Raw genomic sequence first — 19,737 nt, forward strand, 5'->3', positions numbered from 1 at the left:
CGTAACGAGGATGTATTTGGGGGCACTCCATGCCTACCTCAGGCTTCTAACCTGGGCGGTCTGAACAGTACTCTGAAGGCAGGAGCCCAGGTTCTTTGGGGAGGCTACAGAGAACGACGTATTTCTGCAGACTGTTCAGGGAACCTGCACCTTCAGTGCCACAAACTGCTCTCTCCGAGCATCAAAGGACACCAAGTTAAATACCTGAAGTTAAGCAGCGTGAAGTACAGTCCGTTTAACTGCACAAATCTTTCATGTACAAGTGAAGGAATATTTGTAAGGATTTACCTGATTGCAGGTACTTTGCTAACATAGCTGTCACTTCAAAAAGTTTTTGTCCCGATGACTTCATTTTTATGTACCCTACTCTCCACCCTGACTGTGGGAAAGCCAGGCAGTAGGGTGCCTTAAACTGTTTGTAAAATAAGCCTACGAAAGGCTTTAAGTCATCCTCTCCCAAAAACCTCAAGTATTGTTTCAGGTGTAAAAGTCTCAGTTGCATTAGCCACTCTGCAGCCGTCCTGAGCCTTCCCCACTACCTACGTGTCTTTGGTTACCAGATCCACACTTTTCCACCACTCCATTGCAGGTTAGGCAGGTTGTTTTCAACTACAAATGGTATGTAGCCAAGAGGATTACAATTGCATGGTCTCCACTCTTACTAGGGAATTAAGGTACTGAATAAATTGATTGTTTCCCTGTGTATTTCCTACTTGGTTTTAAGTCTACTGCAATCCCTACAGGCAATTATCTCAGCAGCTTGGTCAGGGGAGAGAGAAAAATCCAACACTTATGACCACAAAGCTCCTACTGGGCAAGTATTGTACAGTCAAACGGTGACGTCTTTTAGATCCCTTTTCTCCAACTCATAATATGATTATATTTACTTCATCTAGAAAGAGTTTCCCATGAACAGATGGAAACTATAAATGGCAGTCTTCTACGGAGGCTTCAACTCGCAGTATGCTGTGGTGTGAATTGACAGCACACTGGCTGTTCTGTACTAACTCCTTACAGGGACAGTAAACACTTAACACACACGTAACACAGAAATAAGCATATACCAAATAAGTTTTACTTCTCTTTCTATTTGTACTCGGTATGCATCCAGATGTTGCAGCAGTTCAGAGGGACAGAGTAGCTAGAGTACTTGACATTCACACCTTATATAGGACTTAAACTTTTAATTTTCTGAAGCTTAGCACACAATAAACTAGGTTCCTTTATTAGGAAGAAACATTTTAATGTGCAAGAACACTTTATTTGAAACTCAAATAATCTGGTGCCCTATTGGAAAGAATTCTTTGTCAGCTCTATGTTTGATCAATTAGCGATTTCTAAAAGTAATTCTCACTTTGTTTTGGGAGTTTCACTACTTTTTCCTCTGCTGCTCGATCTCTTTTTACCCCTGCTCCTGGATCGAGAGGAACTCCGACTTCTGCTCCTACTGCGTGTTCGACTATGACTTCTGCTGCGACTGCGGCCTCTTCTCTTTCTTCCCCTGCTGCGAGACCTTCTCCTTTCCCGACTTCTTGACCTTCCAGATCGGCGCCTTCTCTTGTTTTTGCGGCGATTCTTTTTTCTCTCTGATTCTCCATTTCTCCGGTAAGAATGATCCGGGCTTGGACTGCCCCTCCTCCTTGACCGGCTGTAATAGTCATCACGATAGCTCGTTCTGTTTCTCCTTTCAGAGTTTTTAGACAACTGATTAGTCCGTTCAGGAGAAATACGTATGTCTCTATTGGCCTCCCAAAACTCATTGTTTGGATTTTTGAATACATGAAGAAAGTTGCAGTGTTTCCCTCTTGGACACTTCTGCCTTTCAAATAAGCCTGCAACAGATTAGGGTTTGCTTTTTTATGAACCAGACCTGTTAAATCTTTCTTCATTATGTACCTACTGGAAAGAAACTGAATTTTGCTTCTAAAGTAAGAAAAACATGCATCTGACCACCTATCAATTTATTTCACACAAGGTTAATTTTTAATACGTACTTTTCTGGGAATTAAATTTTTAACAGCTATGACGATTTTAGCTTAAAATTTTCATATATTATTTTACTACCTTAATCTAAGAATGTAAATATAGAAGTCACATGTTGATAGTTACTGCTAAGAACTGCTGATGGTTCAGAAACTGCTGTTGCTTTTGAAAGAGATAGATTAGTATTTCCTGTAGTTTCACCTTACGATTATTTCCAAAGCTAAGATCCAAACTTGCTTTCCCAGTCCAGGGAAATTCCACTGGAATGATTCAGACACTTAACTGACACAGAATGGATATTCCCTTTCTTTCCTAGATCTGCACAAGCAAGTTAGCATATTTGTCTTCCAAACAGACATTAACTACAACATTAGGCAGATCTGAAAGCCACAGGCTAATTCCCCCTTTCACTTCTGTAAGTATTCTTCCAACAACACACATTCTCTTTTCCAGGTGTTTATGCGACTCACCACATATAGCAGTTTTCCACCTTGTCACGGGACAGAATTCACAATGAAGCTGACGGCCCGCATACCATCGTCCACTGAATAGAGCAAGAGCTGCCTGACAGTCCTTCTCCCTTTAAAAAGTAAAAATGACGCACAGCATTATCATCATACAATCATTTAACATGTTACTTACCAACTTTATGTTCCCATTACAGTATGAGAACAAATCACTTTGATTATACAAACAGCGTTCATTACTGGACTTCAGAGTTCAGTTCTAAAACCGTAGTAAGATTGTGAGTACTTACGACTGATACTGGACATACACATTTCCTCGCAGGTGAGGCTCATAGTTGCAACTGACCTAAGGGGATGGAAACATGAAGTTAGCACAACGGAAGGTTTATGCTGTAGAGCAGCTCACACATGCCAAGATGGCAGCCACGCCGATTCACGACAGCTCATTGATGCGAACTTACATTATTTTCTTCTGAAGACTTAGTTTTAGCCAGGGCGGGGTGTGTGTGGATAAAAAAAAGCAGCCCTTCTGGCTTTGACTGCTTCCAGCATTACGCTGTGATTAACTCTGGGACCTCTGCTTCACTTAGCCCACAAGACAGCTTGTACTAATTGTCTTGCACTTGTCCGGGCCGACCCTACTGTGCAGCAGCCAAATCCTACTCTGAAAACAATTAGCAATATCCTCACGTGGAAATGTGGGATTCATTATGGTAAGAGACTCTTTAGAGCAATTTACCTGCACAGCATCCCTGTGAGATGAGTTAAATAAGCTGAAGTCACTAGCTTGCACTGTACAGTTTTGAAACATCTTTTTTCATAACAATTTAGCATTCAGAGTATCTCTAAAGCTCTCAAAAATACACAATTTACCTTCCAAAAAGCATGTTGCGAGTTAAAAAAAGACTCTGGGACAGGCAGGCCCAAACAAGCTTGAACCCGGCTCTCCAGGGCAGGACTGTGAGCCCAGCCTCTTGCCTCCAGGCCTCTCCCAGTCCCAGCACCAACCTTTCATTGCTGAACCCTGACTGACCCTCAGAGAACACCTCTGCACTGGGTTAGCGAAGGGCTTCAGACACAGCAACAAGCAGTTCCATAATTAAATATTACAGAATAAGCAGTCAAACTATTTGAGATAAACCAACATCAACACAAGAACAAGTGAGAATGGTTTTGTCATAGGTGCTTTTGGGTGGGAAAAGAAGTGTGTTTTGTCAGGATCTGCCAGATTCTGGAGTAGCTTCACAGAAGGAACACGGGCTACACTGGAACGGGAAGTCAGCTGGACGAGGGGTGTGTATAATCCAATTCTAAATGGTAGCAGAGACTCAGCTCAATCAGTTCTCTGCAGCCAACATGTAATTTCTAAGCATCTTTAATACAATTAAAGTGCCCATAAGAATCATATTACAGTTGAACAATTGCTTCAGAAGCTAAGAACCACGACACTGAAAACTCTTACCCTGTTATTAGTCATAGGGACCCAAGTATGTGCAACTTGGCACAGTTAGATGGAACAATGATACCAAGTCAGGGATCCAAGTTTGATGGTAAGACAGCATTTCAACCCACACTGCAGTGAGAATCTACATCCTGTCTTCTCAGATGGAGCACAGCTTGCTAATATCCCATGAGTCAAAATACGAAGGGGATACTCCTCCAAACAAGTCAAGGTTTCTTATCTACAAAGCTTATTATACAACTACTGAAAATTCACTTTTCCTACTTTCCTCTTGCTTGAAATGCTAATACAATCTCAGTTCTGAGGCAGCTGTCAGTAGATAGAAACAAAAGGGAGAAAAAGCACTGCTTGCCTCCTGGTGACTGCAGGAGAACACTCAAGAATGGCAAGCAGGAAGGGGTGCTGCAACAGATTCTGCTACAAGGAGATTTCATCATCCAAGCTGCGTATTTTGGGGCAACATGGGACTGTTAACATACATCATTCATCACCAAGATCTCCATTTACTGTTTCCTCTTTTCCCCCCCCATAAGAAATCATAACATAAATGGGAAAAATTCTGTACAGAACATTCAGCAAAACAAATGCATGAACTGAGGATGGATAACAAGCCTCAACACCTTTTTTACATAACATTACATACATTTACATAACTTATCCTTTTAGAATTCCTCCTACTGAAATGTCTACTACCTTTTCAGTCCATTGTAATTTGATTTTATTTGATCCAAGCAGTCCTAAAATGACATTGTTTGGGTGTATACTCCAAATACACTTTATACCGCCACTATTTCATTCCTTAGACACAAATACAACAGCCCAGATATATTTATATTGTCTACCCATCTTCACGGACCCTCTGGGTCTTATGTAGGCTAAGTAAAGCAGGGACTGTGAGGTAAGTGGATTGTTGAGCGGTATGAATAACTTGCAATATAAAAAGCACAAGCTTTTGTAACTCAAGAGAATGGGAAGGAAGATTCACCCAGAGTAAGACAATGCTCTGTCAAAGCAGTGACATCTTACAGCACTGTAAGTTTACAGGTGACATCAGAGATGCACAGTTTGCTATAAGGGCACTAACTATAGTTCTCTAAAGTACGTGGGGTTTAGCTAGGGCATGTTGGACCAAATTCCTGTTAAGGCTAGTAAAACACAACTTCTGTGGTAGATGTTACGTGTATTACAAGCTGTTACGCTCAGATGCGTACCTTGAATTGAACAACCTTCCCCACGTTTTGGAACTCAGGGAGCACATCCTCGTAGAACTCAAGGAACTGCTGGTACGTCTCCTCATCACTGTACTCAAGACTCGCGTCTGTGTCATAGTCATCTCTCCGGCACTGCTCCATGCCAAAAGTAATGAACATCCCTCGAACGAGTAGTGTCTTACTAGATGTTGGATAGTTATGCTTGCGAGAACACCTGGACATTGTAGGGAAGGAAAAGTGAAAAGATCAGCACCTTCGGTAGAAGATGCACGTGTTGAAACTTCAAACATTTGCCATTTTTAGTAACAGTTATTAGAAAGAAAATCCAGTAGTGGACAATCAACATATTTAAATTATTAAAACAAATTGTTTGGAAGTGAGTTTGTGTATAATCTTAATGCTTTCTGCTGTGCCTAAATACACTCTTGCTTAAAAAAGCATGCCTACAAAAGCTATAGGTAACAGTACCACAGTAAGCGCTAAGGCAATTTCTTTCAGGCTGCTAGGGTTAAACGTGTTCCTCATTTCTGAAGGGCTTCATAGAAAGACTACTGACAATGTTTTACATTGTAAAGCAAGTCCTTACTCTTGCCTTTGCAAACTGAACAACTTTTACTGTTATATATATGTTTTACATTATATCGGGAGTGGCGAGGGGGAGTGAAGGATAGAAAGCATGTTTAAACCTGAAGTTGGATGAATACAAGATTGGTATTTTCCACTTCTAAAAAAATGATTCTTTTAAGTCTTCTCTTAATCTGCATCTTCTTAGCAGTCAAAAAAATTAATAGGTCTCCCTCACCATCCATCATATTCAGGCTGCCTCCCTCACCTGCTGAAATACAGTTCTCCCCTACAGACCTTTAGATTCAGTAAAGACACAGATGTTAGACTCCATGTTTATTTTGCTGTGTTTTATGACCTCCCTTTCAAACACTTCCCTGAGCAACTGGGTCAGTCAGAAATTGACTCTTCACTTTCTGGTTGTCACCTTAGACTTCAAAAAACAAACAGAAAAAACAAAACTCCAAACCCAAAACTAAAACCGGAGACTTTTTTTTTTTTTTTTTTTACATTTTAGAAGCTGCATCCTTTCACTGTTCTTTTTGAATAGAACTCAAAATATTACACCCAACCAATACTGTCTGTACACAAAATGAATATAGCACATGGCAGAAGAAAAGGCACCCCAATGAAAATGAATAACCCAAAATCCAGTATTACTACAACATATCAGGGTTTGAATTACAAGGGAAATTAATAACAGTGAATTCAGCCAGTTTTAGCTTCTCCAAGGCATAGTGAGATTTGACAAGATTCAACAACTATTTTATGGATAACACTGGCTCTCAATTTTTCACCACTGCAGTTTATTTCAGCTTCCAACCCATTCTTCCAGTCCTTATCCTAGCTGTATCTCAGTCCTTCAACTTAGAGTCAATACCAGTTTAAAATGCCCAGAATATGAAGGTAGCCCGTATGTGAGTAGAAGGAAGGAAGATAAAGGAGAGGTAACTAAGATCAACAACTGTAGGTGAGAGAAGGACAGAATACGATGTTTCTCAGTATTTATTCACAAAGGCTATTCACAGTTCAAAGCAAAACTGATTTTTATGCAATCCATAATTAATCCGAGAAGGTTACCTCCATTAAATACCACTGAAACAAAAATACTGCGAAGGTTATGAAGAACTAAACATTTGAAAAGCAAAAATGCTGCCTGCGGTGAAATAGGTGGCCAGAGTTTTATTCAGGAATTCAACACGTATTTCAGAATAAAGATGTGGACTTGAAGCTTCCGTAGAGTTGGATTATCACATAATTATCCACAATATATGTCACACTAAACCAAGTTACTTTTAGGATAAAGAAAACTACAATAGCTGGACCATACCTGTTTCAGTGATACAAGTTAGTAAAACAGCCTTACTAGTTTCTGCTGAAGATTCATGTAGTAAATATTAGGGTCTTTCCTTGCTGAACTATTGTTCCTTAACACACATAAAAATGCAGGGATTTTCTAGCCAGATGCCGCATTTGGGTCATCATCTTTAATGGTCGCCGATGAACCTGTACTCTGTGAGCCCATTTCTATTTTAGGCTTCCTCTGTGACTGCCGGCAACAAGTTTTGCCATTTGTTTTGTATGAGAAAATACTTTTTTTTTAAGCTGGTAAAGAGTCAGAGACACCTAAACTGTTTCATAATAAAAGCAAATAATCCTTCCCATCCTACTCAAGAGTTCAACGTTCACTTACCACAGCCGCCCTCCTTCATCTCTCTAAAAGCAGGCTCTACACTAGTTAGCCACTCCTACAGAAGCTGTTCCTCATCTCTGATCATCTTGTTGTCCTCCTCTGTCCTTGCCTTTTACTACACTTTCTTTCCGATAGGGCACCCGTACTAGCGTAACAGAATCAAGAATGAATGTATCACACATTTAAACAGCATACTAACAGAATTCTGGAAGCTACAGAACAGCTTTCCACTGTGCAGATGTACCTTAACTTGCTTTATTCCACTTAAGATTTGATTTTATATTTAGACCATGTGACATATGCAAATTAAACAAGATAAGAAAACAACAACTGACATATCAGACCTGTAGTAGTAACAGAAATCAAATATATTCTGTCTGAATACATCTGTGCATGTGTCAGAGCTCAGGAAGCTTGACCAGAATGCACCACCATATGCTATAACAATAAATAGTTCAATTCCAGCCAGGCAACACTTTTGCTCTGTGTCTAGCTCCATCGTGAGTAACGGAACCACAGCCAAATAAATGAAAGTAATTTATATAGCATTTTTTTTTCAGTTTGCATATAACCTAATAAGTTACTTTCCTTTTATCTCTCCAAAACACTTCTATGCTGGTAAATAGTCAATTGATTACCTGTCTCCAAATCGGCAGGAACCTGTTTTAATATAAAATGGGCAATTTGCTCTATCCTTCTCTGTTCCTATATTCTCCGGGGGCTCTGGGTTATGCCAGGAAACACCATTCTCCAGCTGTGGAAAAAACATTAAAATACAGAAGTTAGAAAAGAGTAAAGAAATGTAACGTCCAAATAAAAACACAAATTAAATCCACATGCAATTATTAGCACTGTGTTACTACATGGCAAGCTGAAATCTACTCCAAGCATTGTTTTACAAAGAGGAAAGTAACCAGCGTATCCAGTATAAAGAATGAGGATATGCCTTGTGTCTCTGGTGATGGAAACCTCTTTTCTTGGCAATTGTTCAGTTTTAAGCCTATAGTCATGATTTCTTTTTAACACAAACAAATCCCTAAACTGGATGTTTTCTTTTGCTACAGGAAACTTAAGATCTTAAGTGTTTATAACTAAAAGAGTTGCAATATATTTGCTCCTCAAACAGCAATTTCTTTTGTTATCCATGAGAATTACAGCTATTGGGACAAATTCATAGTTAGCACTGGAAGTAAAAGCCTCCACACTGATCATGTTGGGCCACCATGATTTCTATAGTTCAAAATGGGATTATCAAGTTGCAAGCCTTGACCGACTACAAACAAAACATTTAAAAAAGCAAATTTTCGTTTTGTTAGATCTGTAACAGAACAGCACTGCCACATCAACAATAAGTAACTGAACCCTGAACTGATACTATAATGAAGTCTCTAACATACCACGTTTCTGCCTATTCCTTTGCAGAAACAGCTGCTAACCCATCTTGAGCTCTGGGTAGCTAGCAGTTCAGAGCATTTTTCTACTCATATTATGAAACAGTTAGATTCCCTGCCTAAAGAACTGTTTAAACAATTTGGAATTGATTGCAACTCCAGTGTAGCTATGGCAATCAACATACAATGGATTAATGAGGTTAAAACTTAATTTTCATATTCATGCAGTGGTTTAAGCAGAGCAAGAATCTTCACAAGTTTATCCATGTGACAGGGATGAAAAGCTAAATTATTCTTTAAGGCAACAGTAAAGATTGAATTAATCCTCTCTAAGATTCAAATGAAAACTGCAGTTTTCTTTACTACACACTGCCAGCTTGAGATCCATGCTCTTCCAAGCCACCTGAGCAGCCAGCTTGTCCCTCCCCCAACTTTTTTTTTCCTTATGTATCTGTGCTCACCTCTACGGCTGAATCCTTTTATTTAAAGCATGCCATCTGCTTAAAAAAGCAAGTTTGCCTTGCCACCCAGAAGGACTGACAGATTTATTTAGAATGCTAATTCACAAATAAACCATCATGCATAGTGTGTTTTCAACAGCACACAGCTATATTTCCAGATTCATTTTGACTCTCATCTCCTGAACAGGAATGAGCATGCACAACTGCACTGCTACCAACCAGCCAGAAATATGCTTAATTATGTTCCACCCAGTAAACAATTGTTCATGGCTCATGCAAGCCACTACATATTAAATTTACTCAGGCCATTAGTTCTTGAGAGCAGATGGACAACATGCTAGAAGGCAAACACCAGATAGCAATTAAATTACAGTTATTTTTCAAAAAGTCTCTGCACATACCTGGCTTTCAGCTTGATCCAGCATCCTCTGCACAGCTGCCTATAAATGGTGCAAACACAGGACTAGTGAAAACCCTGAGGACACGCAAAACATCTGGTTTCTTTAGTTAAGAACCTAATTTACAATATCAATGATTATGCATAATACAAGTTTGATGGGGTTTGCTTTAAAACCACAAATTTTACTTTTGCTCTGTAGAAATTCGTGTTCTACAAAGCTCTTAAAGGATACATCAGACATGACCCTCACATAGATTATTTTTCTAATCTAAATGCTAGACAACTTAAAAAGTTTCATTTTCTTCTCTATTAAAACTATCACTGAACTATTGAATACCTAAATATATTGCCTACTCTAGTACTCAGTCCGGTTACAGTTAACTTTGTAATCATGTAGTTGCACTAAATGTTTTAACTCTGAACACTCCATGTAACACACAGAAAACCACATTGCTTAGTGAGCCTCTGTTAAAGCAAAACATGTAACTGTTAAGAAACTTCTACTACCATAAATTCACTGTATCTAGCCTTCCAAATACAGGAACATAATGAGGATATTCTTCCCCTTTTTTCTTCTAATTGAGCTGAGCAAAACAATAAAGTCACTCTCCAAAACTGGCTGGAAATTAGTTCTAACTAATTATTCTAGGAAGTTCCAAGAAAAAAAGACATTTAAAATAACCAACACAAGAAAATGTGCTAGTATTGTTGTGCTCTGGAAGAGAATTAATTAGATTTAAAAAGAGGAAGAACATATAAAAATAAAAAAATGCAATCCAGGATGAGGACCCAGACAGCATCTGGTACTAATCATCAAGTATGTCAGATATTAACCACCCTATTAAAGAAAAAACAAACAAAACTCACACAAAAAAACCCAACCAAGTCAAGACCCCACCAAACCAGGAAATCTATTTTCTCATTTTAGAGAGGGGGATTTTTTTTTTTTTTTAAATCAGCAAGTCAGAATTTGAATAAACTGCTGTTTCAAGAGACACACCAAATCACTCAAACAACTTTCCACTGCTGAAATGGGTGGCTCTACTCCCAGCTGGGTACTCACTTTCTCTCTGGGTGCCTGCCAATGCCCTCAATGAGCCAATTTAACACACTAAACCACTAAAATAAAAACCAGAAAAAAACCCAACAAACAAATCAAACAAGCCAACAACCAAACAATGAAAAGCAAGTAGCTTCCATCTAGTTCAGGGAACCAAATTAGCCATTGTTCAACTCTCTTGGAATTGTGTATCAACCTTAAATAAAAGATTCGCGACCAAACCTTAAATAAAAGATTCGCGACCGTGCTTTTCTCTCCCTACTCTGCACAGAGAGAAAGGGACACTTAACACAAGAGGAAGTAAGACAGGAAATACCACAACTGCTGTTCTTTTTCATTCCTCATGCAACTGTTACGTAATCAGTGACACAACCAGCTATTAAATGCAGGTGACAATGTTTGCTAATGTCCCTTCTGCTGTGGCAGGAGACACAGACACAGTAGCAAGACACCTCCTAGTGAAATGACCGGAATCTTTTTCTCATTGTGGAGAAGCTAAAATGACCGGATCCTAGAAACCTGCCATCACCCCTTACTGGCAATAGGCCAGTCATAACACTGGATTTCTGTACAGGACATCTTACATCCAGGTCATTCAACTTCTAAAACTTATGAAGAATGCATCGTTAACAGAGATGTTATCAATGATTAGTATTCTTCAGTATCATTTTTCTCTCCACCCAAGGAGCTCCAAAAAAAAAGATACGTCCTGTTGGAAGAGTCAGGTAAAGAAGAGCTGTAATACATCTTTTGATTAAGAACTGTGTAAACGAACAGCAGCAATGTAATTCCATATTCCATATCCTCATTGGGCATTTTCTTCAACACTGACTGTGTTCAACTGGTACATTAAGTAAGGATTATCTTTAACGCAAGATGTGCACATATCAGAATCTGCATTCACAGCCTGTCTTTGTATTTAACTGGTGTAAAAAAACTACGTACTATGAACAATATGATGTGTTAAAATTAGTTACCCTTCTAGGTATATGAATTCACTAGACCCTCTTTAACAGTGAATAACAGATTCAGGAATTCAGACAGAACGGAGAGAAGAAGTGACTAACACATTTATACATTTGCTAATCAGAATAAAATCCCTCTTCAACATGTATAGACTGATATATAGCATCTGATAATGTAAGAGGATATGTAACATGTTTATCCTCCCACAGCCAGGAATCACCTCTCTCTCTCTCTTCTCCTGTTGTTTCTGCTGTGCCACTTCTCTCTCTTTTCTTTGCTGCTCTTCCCATTCTTCTTTGATCTTCCTCTTTATGATAAAAAAATATTTTAAAACATTATTTAGGGAAACAAATGCTTTAAAATCAAATACAAACCTATCATATTGTATGAAAAACCCTTGTCCAATAAGTTTTCATTCAGTCATAAGCAACAAAATCTCTGGACAAAAAGCCTTTTAAAAAGAGGGTTTTTTAATTTTTAATTTTGTTCTTCTAGAATGAAAGAAAGAGGAGCTTACACATTCAAACATACCAACATCAAGAAAACTGGTTCCACTACAGAACAGTACAAGATATTACACTAAGTCTATCTTATTGCCAGACTGAACTGTAACACTGTTTATACATCACCTCCTCTTCTTCTTGACGTTTTCTTGCAGCCTCTTCTTTTTCTTTCTTAAGCTTGAACTCTTCTTGCGCCTTTTCTTCCCTCAGCAACCACTGCTCATGTAGTTTTTGTCTACCAAGGAAACCAGATATCACTTAGACAAAATTTACTGACTACCCACAACTGATGCAATCGTCATGCATGTAATTCAAATTTACTAGTTCAGCAATGACCACAGCTTATGTAATCTTCTTTAAAAGAGAAAATTACACAGGAATCATTCAGGCTTCAAAGAAAAACTGTGTAGCCTGAAATATAAGAGAAGGATTCTGTTTTACAGAATACCTTGAAACTTTTCAAAGTATCAAAATGGAATTGACTACTGCATATATGCCATTTTCTAGATTTGTCACCTTTCTGCCTCAAGTTTTTTTTCTTCTTCTTCTTCTTCCTCATCTTCTTCCAGTTCCTCCTCTTCCTCCTCAGACACCGATTCATCTTTTTCTGTAGCTTCTGTGAAAAAACAGAACAATGCACATAAATAACTGGATGTTATATTCAGTAAAGAGACACAAAACTAGATCTTTTTAAAACAAAAAGAAAACCCACTGCTAGTTCCACTGACAAGACAAAACATTTGACAGTTACCTGAGTCTCTTAGTTTGGCAAGTGCCTGCCGCTTTTTTTTCCGCTTTTCTTTCTTCAGAATAGCTCTGTGTTTTTGATGGCTGAAGATGAGAGATTATTATTTACATTAATACGGCCAAAGGATTTTTACTGTCATTCATGCAGTACAAAACCTCACAAACTGCAAAATTAACACCTATTCATATGGAACAGTAACAACTGCCATGACAATATGAAATCTATAGCTGTGTTGTTAGAGCTGCATGTGGACAACAGCAACAATCACATCTGGACACAACACACAGGGTCTCATTCTTCTTGAATGCAGTACCTGACATTATCACCAACTCCACGAAATCTCCTTTAGTTCCTGAAACTTGGTCACTAGGTAAGATTAGACAGAAAAATTTGGGGATCTCCTGCCCTATAATTTTAGCACATTCTAGTCTTCCTCTCTTTTACAGGGTATGATGCTTTAAGTCCTTTCCCTTCTCCCTTGATATTCTTTTCAGGCAGCAGTCTTAATGTATAGATAAAAAAAGCACACTTCACCACCACAGATAACGCTCAGGTCTACTGTTCTGCTACTGAAAGTTGTCTGACAGCTCCGCAAGGCTGCCTAGAAACAGCACCATGCTTTGACTATGGTTAAAAACCCTCAAGTATCTGAAAACTTTTTCATGTCAACCCCTTTTCTGTCATTTTTCAGAGCTCTTCTTTCTACCCAGTTTGTAAAGGAAAAATGTGTGTGTGCACGTGCGCATGAATTTCAACTCCGGTCATTCTGCCACACCAAATGTTGACCAGAGATCAACATCTTCCTGTTTTAGAGTATGTAATTTTAAAAGATTCCATAGGTACAACTCAGACAACCAAAACCTCACCCTCATCTCTAACTCCCCTGTTCAGGGTAACTCACAACCTCACCACCTGCACACCTGTGCCTGCCACCAGTAACACTGTGGTGGTTATCCCAGCAGCAGAGCACTTGCCCTCAAAGACCAACGCCTGACTGTGCGCAATGCCTGCATCTGTACCTTCCACCTTTGATCAAGCAAGCCTAGTGACTCCTCTTGTAATGTCACCTGCCTGAAACAAATCTCACCTGCTCAGCAGGTGCCTAGGGCTGACAAGCCAGTATACCTCCTTCCCAGCTCCCAGGCCTTCTTAGCTACCCTTGAAGCCCAAGGAAGGAAGGGAGAAGGCAACGCTCCTGGCTCCCAGGCCACAGCAGCACTTGAGGCGGTGCACAAACAGGTGAAGCGCCAAGAAGCACCGGCTTCAGGGTTGGGGCTGCCCTCCCGCTCCAGCCACACGGCACTGGCGAGCACGGGCCCTCCAGCGAGCGCGAAGCGCAGGTGCTTGCAAAGACCTGGAGGCCCGGAGCGGGGATCCCGTCAGCCGCGGCAGGGCCGGACGGGGCTGAACCCAGGCCCGCTCATGCCGGCTGCCTCCCCGCGCCGCGGCCCTCGCCGAGCCCCGGCCCGCCCCCGCCCGCTGCTTCCCCGGGCGCGGGGCGCTGAACGCGGCCCCACCGGCAGCGCTCGCCGCAGCGGCGGCGCCCCCGCGACCGCGCCGGGCCTCAGGCCCCCGCCGCGCCCCCCGCTTCCGGCCCCGCCCCCGGGCGCCCCCCGCGGCCCCGCTCGCCGCCCCCCCCAGCGCCAGGCCGCGCTCCCGGATGCCGCCCGACACGGGCGCCGGCTGCCCCCCCCCGCCCTCCCGCGCGGCGGCGGCGGCGGCGGGCCGGCCATGGCCGCTGCCGCACGTAGCTGCGCCACTCCCAGGCCTGGCCGCGAGGCGGCCTCAACCGCGGCCGCCGTGCGGCCAGGCAGCGTCGGCCAGGGCTGGACCGAGGCCCTCTTCGAGGGTCCCTGGGCCCTTCCCCTCGCCCCTGGGGGCGGTGGGGAGGCCCCGGCCCAGGCCTGAGCCCGGCCTCACCTCAACTTCCCCAGAGAGGACTCGGGCAGCAACATGGGCGCCGCCATCTTGCGTTACCAAGGGGATGTCACGTGACGCCATGGCGGAAGGGCTCAAAATCCCTTCCGGCAGCCGCGCGGGGCGTGGGTGGGGCGAGCCCGCGCGCCGGGAGGCCGCTGGGGAGCTGGGCTCGCGAGCCGTGTGCCCGAAGGCGGCGGCGGCGGCGGCGGCGGCTGGGCCCCGGCCCCGGGGAGCGGGAGCGGGGCGGGCAGCGCAGTAACCGGCGTGAGGCGGCTACGGGCGGCGTCGTTGTTCGTCGGTGCCCCTGCCGCGCCGTCCCTAGGCGGCCAGGGACGGGCCGCTGGGCGGGGAGCGGCCGGCCTGGGCGCCGTGTGCCAGCCGGCCGTGGCCGCCGGGTGAAGCTGCAGGGGACCAGGGACCAGTTTTGGGCGGTTGTACGTCGCCGAGCGGCACGGCTGCTCGCAGCATGCTTACACGCTGTTAGAGCTGCCTCTGCAAATCGGAAAAGAAGGCCAGAGCTCTTCACCTCTTGGAAGTTGAGATGGAGTTTGTGTTATTCCTCCTGTCAAAAGCATTTATCATATATATAACAAAAGATTCAGTGAATGCATGGGAAAGTAGTGTCTTAAAGCCAGTTTACTAAGCTCTCTTTCGAGACCAGAAATGCTGAATCCACTGAGTCTTTCGCCGTGTTGTGATGTTCCCAGTCCCCTGAGTAAAGCAGCGCAGGCGGGGTGCAGTGACAGCTGGCCTGGGGGCTCCGCACCTCGCCGTGTCCCTGCGTGTCCCTGCGGACGCTCCCCAGCAGTAGTAACTAAGTGCTGACAGCTTGTGCTTAAAAGTCGCAGTGGTTGCTTTGTGACATATGTGTGGAAATACGCTAAGAACATGGGTGATGGGTGTCTGCCTTGGTCTGCAGCCTCTCAAAGAGTAAGGGAAATCACAGCTCCAGTGTAGCAGGAGCACATCAGACCGTTAAATTGATGAATTTAGCTGACATTGTGAATATATTCTCATTGTCATGTCTGAGGCGTGCTACCTGTTGTGATTGTAAATGTATTTCATGACAGGAAATTAGTTAGAATGCACAGACTCATGGATATGATGAGTCCAAATACGCAAGTTGTCAGTAATTAGTTCCTTGGTGACATGTATTATAGATTGCAGCTTTCAGAGGCAATGGATTTGTAGGTTTTATTTGGGCATGTTTTGCATAGGCATTAATAGTGTACATTGTTGATTAATATCTAAATTATTGTCATAAACCACAATGTAGGAGCGTACTTCATATATCTTAGAGGTAGTATATTGCATAAATAGTCTGAGCTGCTGGCAGTGAAGCATACCAGAGCAGGTTTTGTCAAAATCACACTTAATTGACCGTGCTGTTCGTTAACAGCATGAGTATCTTCTTACTTATTCTGAAGCTCAGTGAAGTTGCTCAAGGTAAGAATGTGACTCATATAGGCAGCAGTTACATTTCCTATTTGACCAATGAATGTTCAGCCATGTCCTCTGCTATTACTTAACCATGTTTCAGATTCTGGATTGTCTTTTGAAATGAAGGAGTTGACATCAATCTTACTTCTATTTTGTTGTGCAAACATGCATACATGTAAAATAATACATAATTTGCTCCTTCTTAGATACAGAAGATGGCACTGTTGTGCATTTTACAACTGACAAAATATTGACACCCATTAAAGTTTTGAAAAAACACAACAAAATGTATTTCATAAATCTTATTTCATTAAGCACTTACAACTATAGCCTTCCAGCCTCCTTTCAACAGAGCAAGTGCTGTAACAATAACCTTCCTCTATCTAAAAGAAAAAACCTAAGAAATTCAATCATTTCTTTCATTAGTATTCTGCATTTTATTCTGGCATTTTCCACATATACCTGGGGAAAGGACCATCTTTAAGCTTACATATTTCAGTTGTGAAAAGGAGGATCTGTTTATTAGAAAACACAAAATACATCAGCTTTTACAAATATAATGATTCTGGGAAAAGCTGTCATGCCTTTGAAACAGGAATACAATAATTGCATTTTTCTCCATTTTGTTTAATCTTATGAATTTATACACATAACAGCAATTTGATATTAAGTACAGGCACAGAATTCTATACAATTTAATTGATACAGTGTCAGAAAGAAACAAACACGACCATTCCAGGCAAGAACCATTCACATACCCAAAGTAATGCAGCGTTCTGGTCAGTAGCTGTTGGCCCTTACACTGGGATTATAGACCACAGGCCTTTTCAAGCACAGTTTTGTGGAAACCTTCAAGAAGTTTGTGGAACTCACTCTCTGTGTTTCCTAAAGAAAAACATACCTACATGGTATGACACTATTTGAACCTCATTATGAGAAGGTCGGCACTGAATGCACTTAAAGAGTTACCTATCATACTGCGTTATAAATCTATGCATGTCTTTTAAGATCTGCACAGATCTACGCGTGCGCAGTAAACCATCTCTGAGCAAGAGTACAGATACTCCATTTAGCACACGTTTGCACTTTGTTTCCACATGGCTCTTCTGGTTTCCATTTCTCTTGTATTTCCTACCATTGTGGACTGACATTAGCAGTTAAGAAATGTTCACCCTCTTTGTTGTATGCCCAAGCCCCATGTGGAAAAAGAGAAAGATACATTTTATAAGCACACGGATTACCTAGAAGTTGTCCTTATGATTTTTGCTATATACTCCAGTGGAAGAGTGGTATCTTTCCTGATGGAATTGTATAGCTGTCATTTTCCTCGCTAAAGGAAATGGACATAAGAGAACACATGGTAAATGGCAGTAAAACACTAGCGTGGATTTGGGCAACTCAGAAAATACACACTGGCTAGGAGACGTTCAGGAAGTGTGGGTTTGAGATGGGAAGCGGTCAGTTTTCATTGGCACTTCAGGGCTGTAGAGCATACTATAAACTTACCAGTGAAGTGGCAGCATCAGCACCTTCCTTCACCATCCCAGCAGGGCTGGAAGTTTCTTTTTCTTCGTTCTCAGTGCCAGCCCCGTATTGAGAAATCCTTGGTGCTTTCCACTGCAAAGTGCACTTTTCAAGGCTGTTGCCTGTGCAGACTCTGGAGATTGCATCCTTCCCTCACCTGCTGCCTAATGGCTATGCTACTGTCTTAAGTGGTAAATGATTTCTCACATGCTATCTACTTCTGTGAGCATGGATAAAACCTCTGTGACAATCTAAGTCGCTTTGGCATTATTACTGTGATGACAGTGGTAGCAGTCCTTATTGAACACCTTGTTCCCCCACAAGCTTCTGGAAGAATTCCCATTTAATGACACTTAGGCTGGACCTGTATCAGCCAGCCTGGTCTATAGGATGATGCTGAAATTCACTTGGATCTTAATCTCATCGGCTTCTGAAGTCTGCAAGAAAGACACAGCGTTCATCATTTCCATTGCCCCCAGGGAACTGCAAAGCGCTGTGTACAACTAGATCTGCAGTTCTCCAGGTACATTTCCATGAGTGGCTAATGCTGACAATAGCACATTGACTCTTTCCTTGCAAGAGTTGGACACAACTATTTAAGACTAAAGATTAACTTCCTCAGAGTTTAAAACTGTTAATTTGTCAAATTTGAAAACTGAGGTTAAGTTTGGCCATAGCTGTTAATTAACTTATATGATAGCTATCAAAATTTTACTTTCCTGGGATTTTCCATTTCAAAGACGTTGCAAGAAGCAGAAAAGTACATTGCTAATCACATTGAGAAGATGGAATGGGTTTGTTTATTTTACCAAGTCAGATGCTTTCTTGAAAATTCAGTCCTCTCAATTTTTTTGGAAGTCCAAATTATGGTATACTATTAAGTATATACGTACAGACAATGCCTGAACTTCTGGAGGTCACAAGCACTGAAAAAAATTACAGAGTTACTGTTATTTTCAACCAGACAGACCAATTCATTTAGTACAAGAAGGGAGGCAGTTCTTTGCACTAGTTCAATGCTATTTCTGGGATGCAGATCGTGCATGAGATTCTGCATGGCTATGACCTGTAGCTGAACAGCAGTTAGGAAAAACAAAGTTACTATAAAAAAGGAACTATTTAGAAATTGAATACCTCACAAAGTCCTGAATTTAAAACATAATTAGCATATGTGCATGTAGATTGTAATTTGTTCAAGCAAACTGATGCCTGAATGATCAATCAGTGGCAAACAAATGCATACATGCTTAAACAGTGCTATGTATCTGGCCAAAATGGGAGAAAAGAGGCTGGACAGAGAGTTATCCAGGCATGTAGATTTATTACAGAGATAAAAAGTAGCAGAATCTCTATCTTTATAGATTATGCTGTTAATACTCCATTTGTAACCTGAAAAGTTACAGTGCTTTTTAAGAGAGCATTTTAAAATGTCATTAATTTGAAGAAAAGTTAGCTTTCTACTAACAACTGGTCTAGGGTTGCTTGTCCACCTGGCTTGTTTAAAAAACATGCTGGTTTTGGAAAAAGATTTATAGGTGTGCAACAATCAGTTGCTTTTGTGCGGTACTCTGTGCATATACAGCCAGATAAGCACATGGGCTGTCAGCTGGATGCACTTGGCACGCATCCAAGTTGCTGTGTACGTATATATCAACTGCATGATGCTCTCTCCCTGTGAGCTCTGAGCTGGGGCGTTTATCATTTGTCTCCTGGCCTCCTCCCCTCTTCACTGGAAAAAAATAATTTGTCGTGCTGATTGCCAGCAAGACAAATTGGGGAAAACCAGCCATCCTGGCTGGAAGTCAGCAGCCCTGATCGGGGAATCCAGTCATGTCCTCTGAGGTTGTTCCTGCTGAGCGTCGTGTGCCTTCAATGTACTTTGACACCGGCTCCATGTGATTCCAGGGGGAAGAACTGATTTACAGTCGTTTACAGCAGGGAGAA

General features: G+C 41.7%; 1 protein-coding gene across 1 annotated transcript; it reads right to left on the bottom strand.

Annotated features, from left to right (window-relative positions):
• Window positions 1–1,053: 1,053 nt before the first annotated feature.
• ZRSR2 (zinc finger CCCH-type, RNA binding motif and serine/arginine rich 2) lies at window positions 1,054–14,939 on the bottom strand. Its single transcript, XM_056329744.1, has 11 exons — window positions 14,830–14,939; window positions 12,913–12,992; window positions 12,678–12,777; window positions 12,288–12,396; window positions 11,879–11,965; window positions 9,634–9,672; window positions 8,019–8,134; window positions 5,124–5,337; window positions 2,741–2,796; window positions 2,454–2,563; window positions 1,054–1,832 (listed from the first exon to the last, which is right to left on the bottom strand). Exons 1-11 carry the CDS (start codon window positions 14,874–14,876, stop codon window positions 1,351–1,353), a joined length of 1,440 nt encoding a protein of 479 aa, XP_056185719.1. The 5' UTR covers window positions 14,877–14,939; the 3' UTR covers window positions 1,054–1,350.
• Window positions 14,940–19,737: the final 4,798 nt, after the last annotated feature.

This window comes from Falco biarmicus, chromosome 2, assembly GCF_023638135.1.
Source record: "Falco biarmicus isolate bFalBia1 chromosome 2, bFalBia1.pri, whole genome shotgun sequence".
In the NCBI taxonomy this organism is placed as follows: domain Eukaryota; kingdom Metazoa; phylum Chordata; class Aves; order Falconiformes; family Falconidae; genus Falco; species Falco biarmicus.

Coding starts and splice junctions, on each gene's coding strand:
- ZRSR2 (XM_056329744.1), bottom strand. CDS start 14,876: ATGGCGGCGCCCATGTTGCTGCCCGAGTCCTCTCTGGGGAAGTTGAG. Junction 9,673..11,878: donor AGGAGAAGAGAGAGAGAGAG/GTGATTCCTGGC, acceptor CACCATTTATAG/GCAGCTGTGCAGAGGATGCT. Junction 2,564..2,740: donor GTGTATGTCCAGTATCAGTC/GTAAGTACTCAC, acceptor TACTTTTTAAAG/GGAGAAGGACTGTCAGGCAG.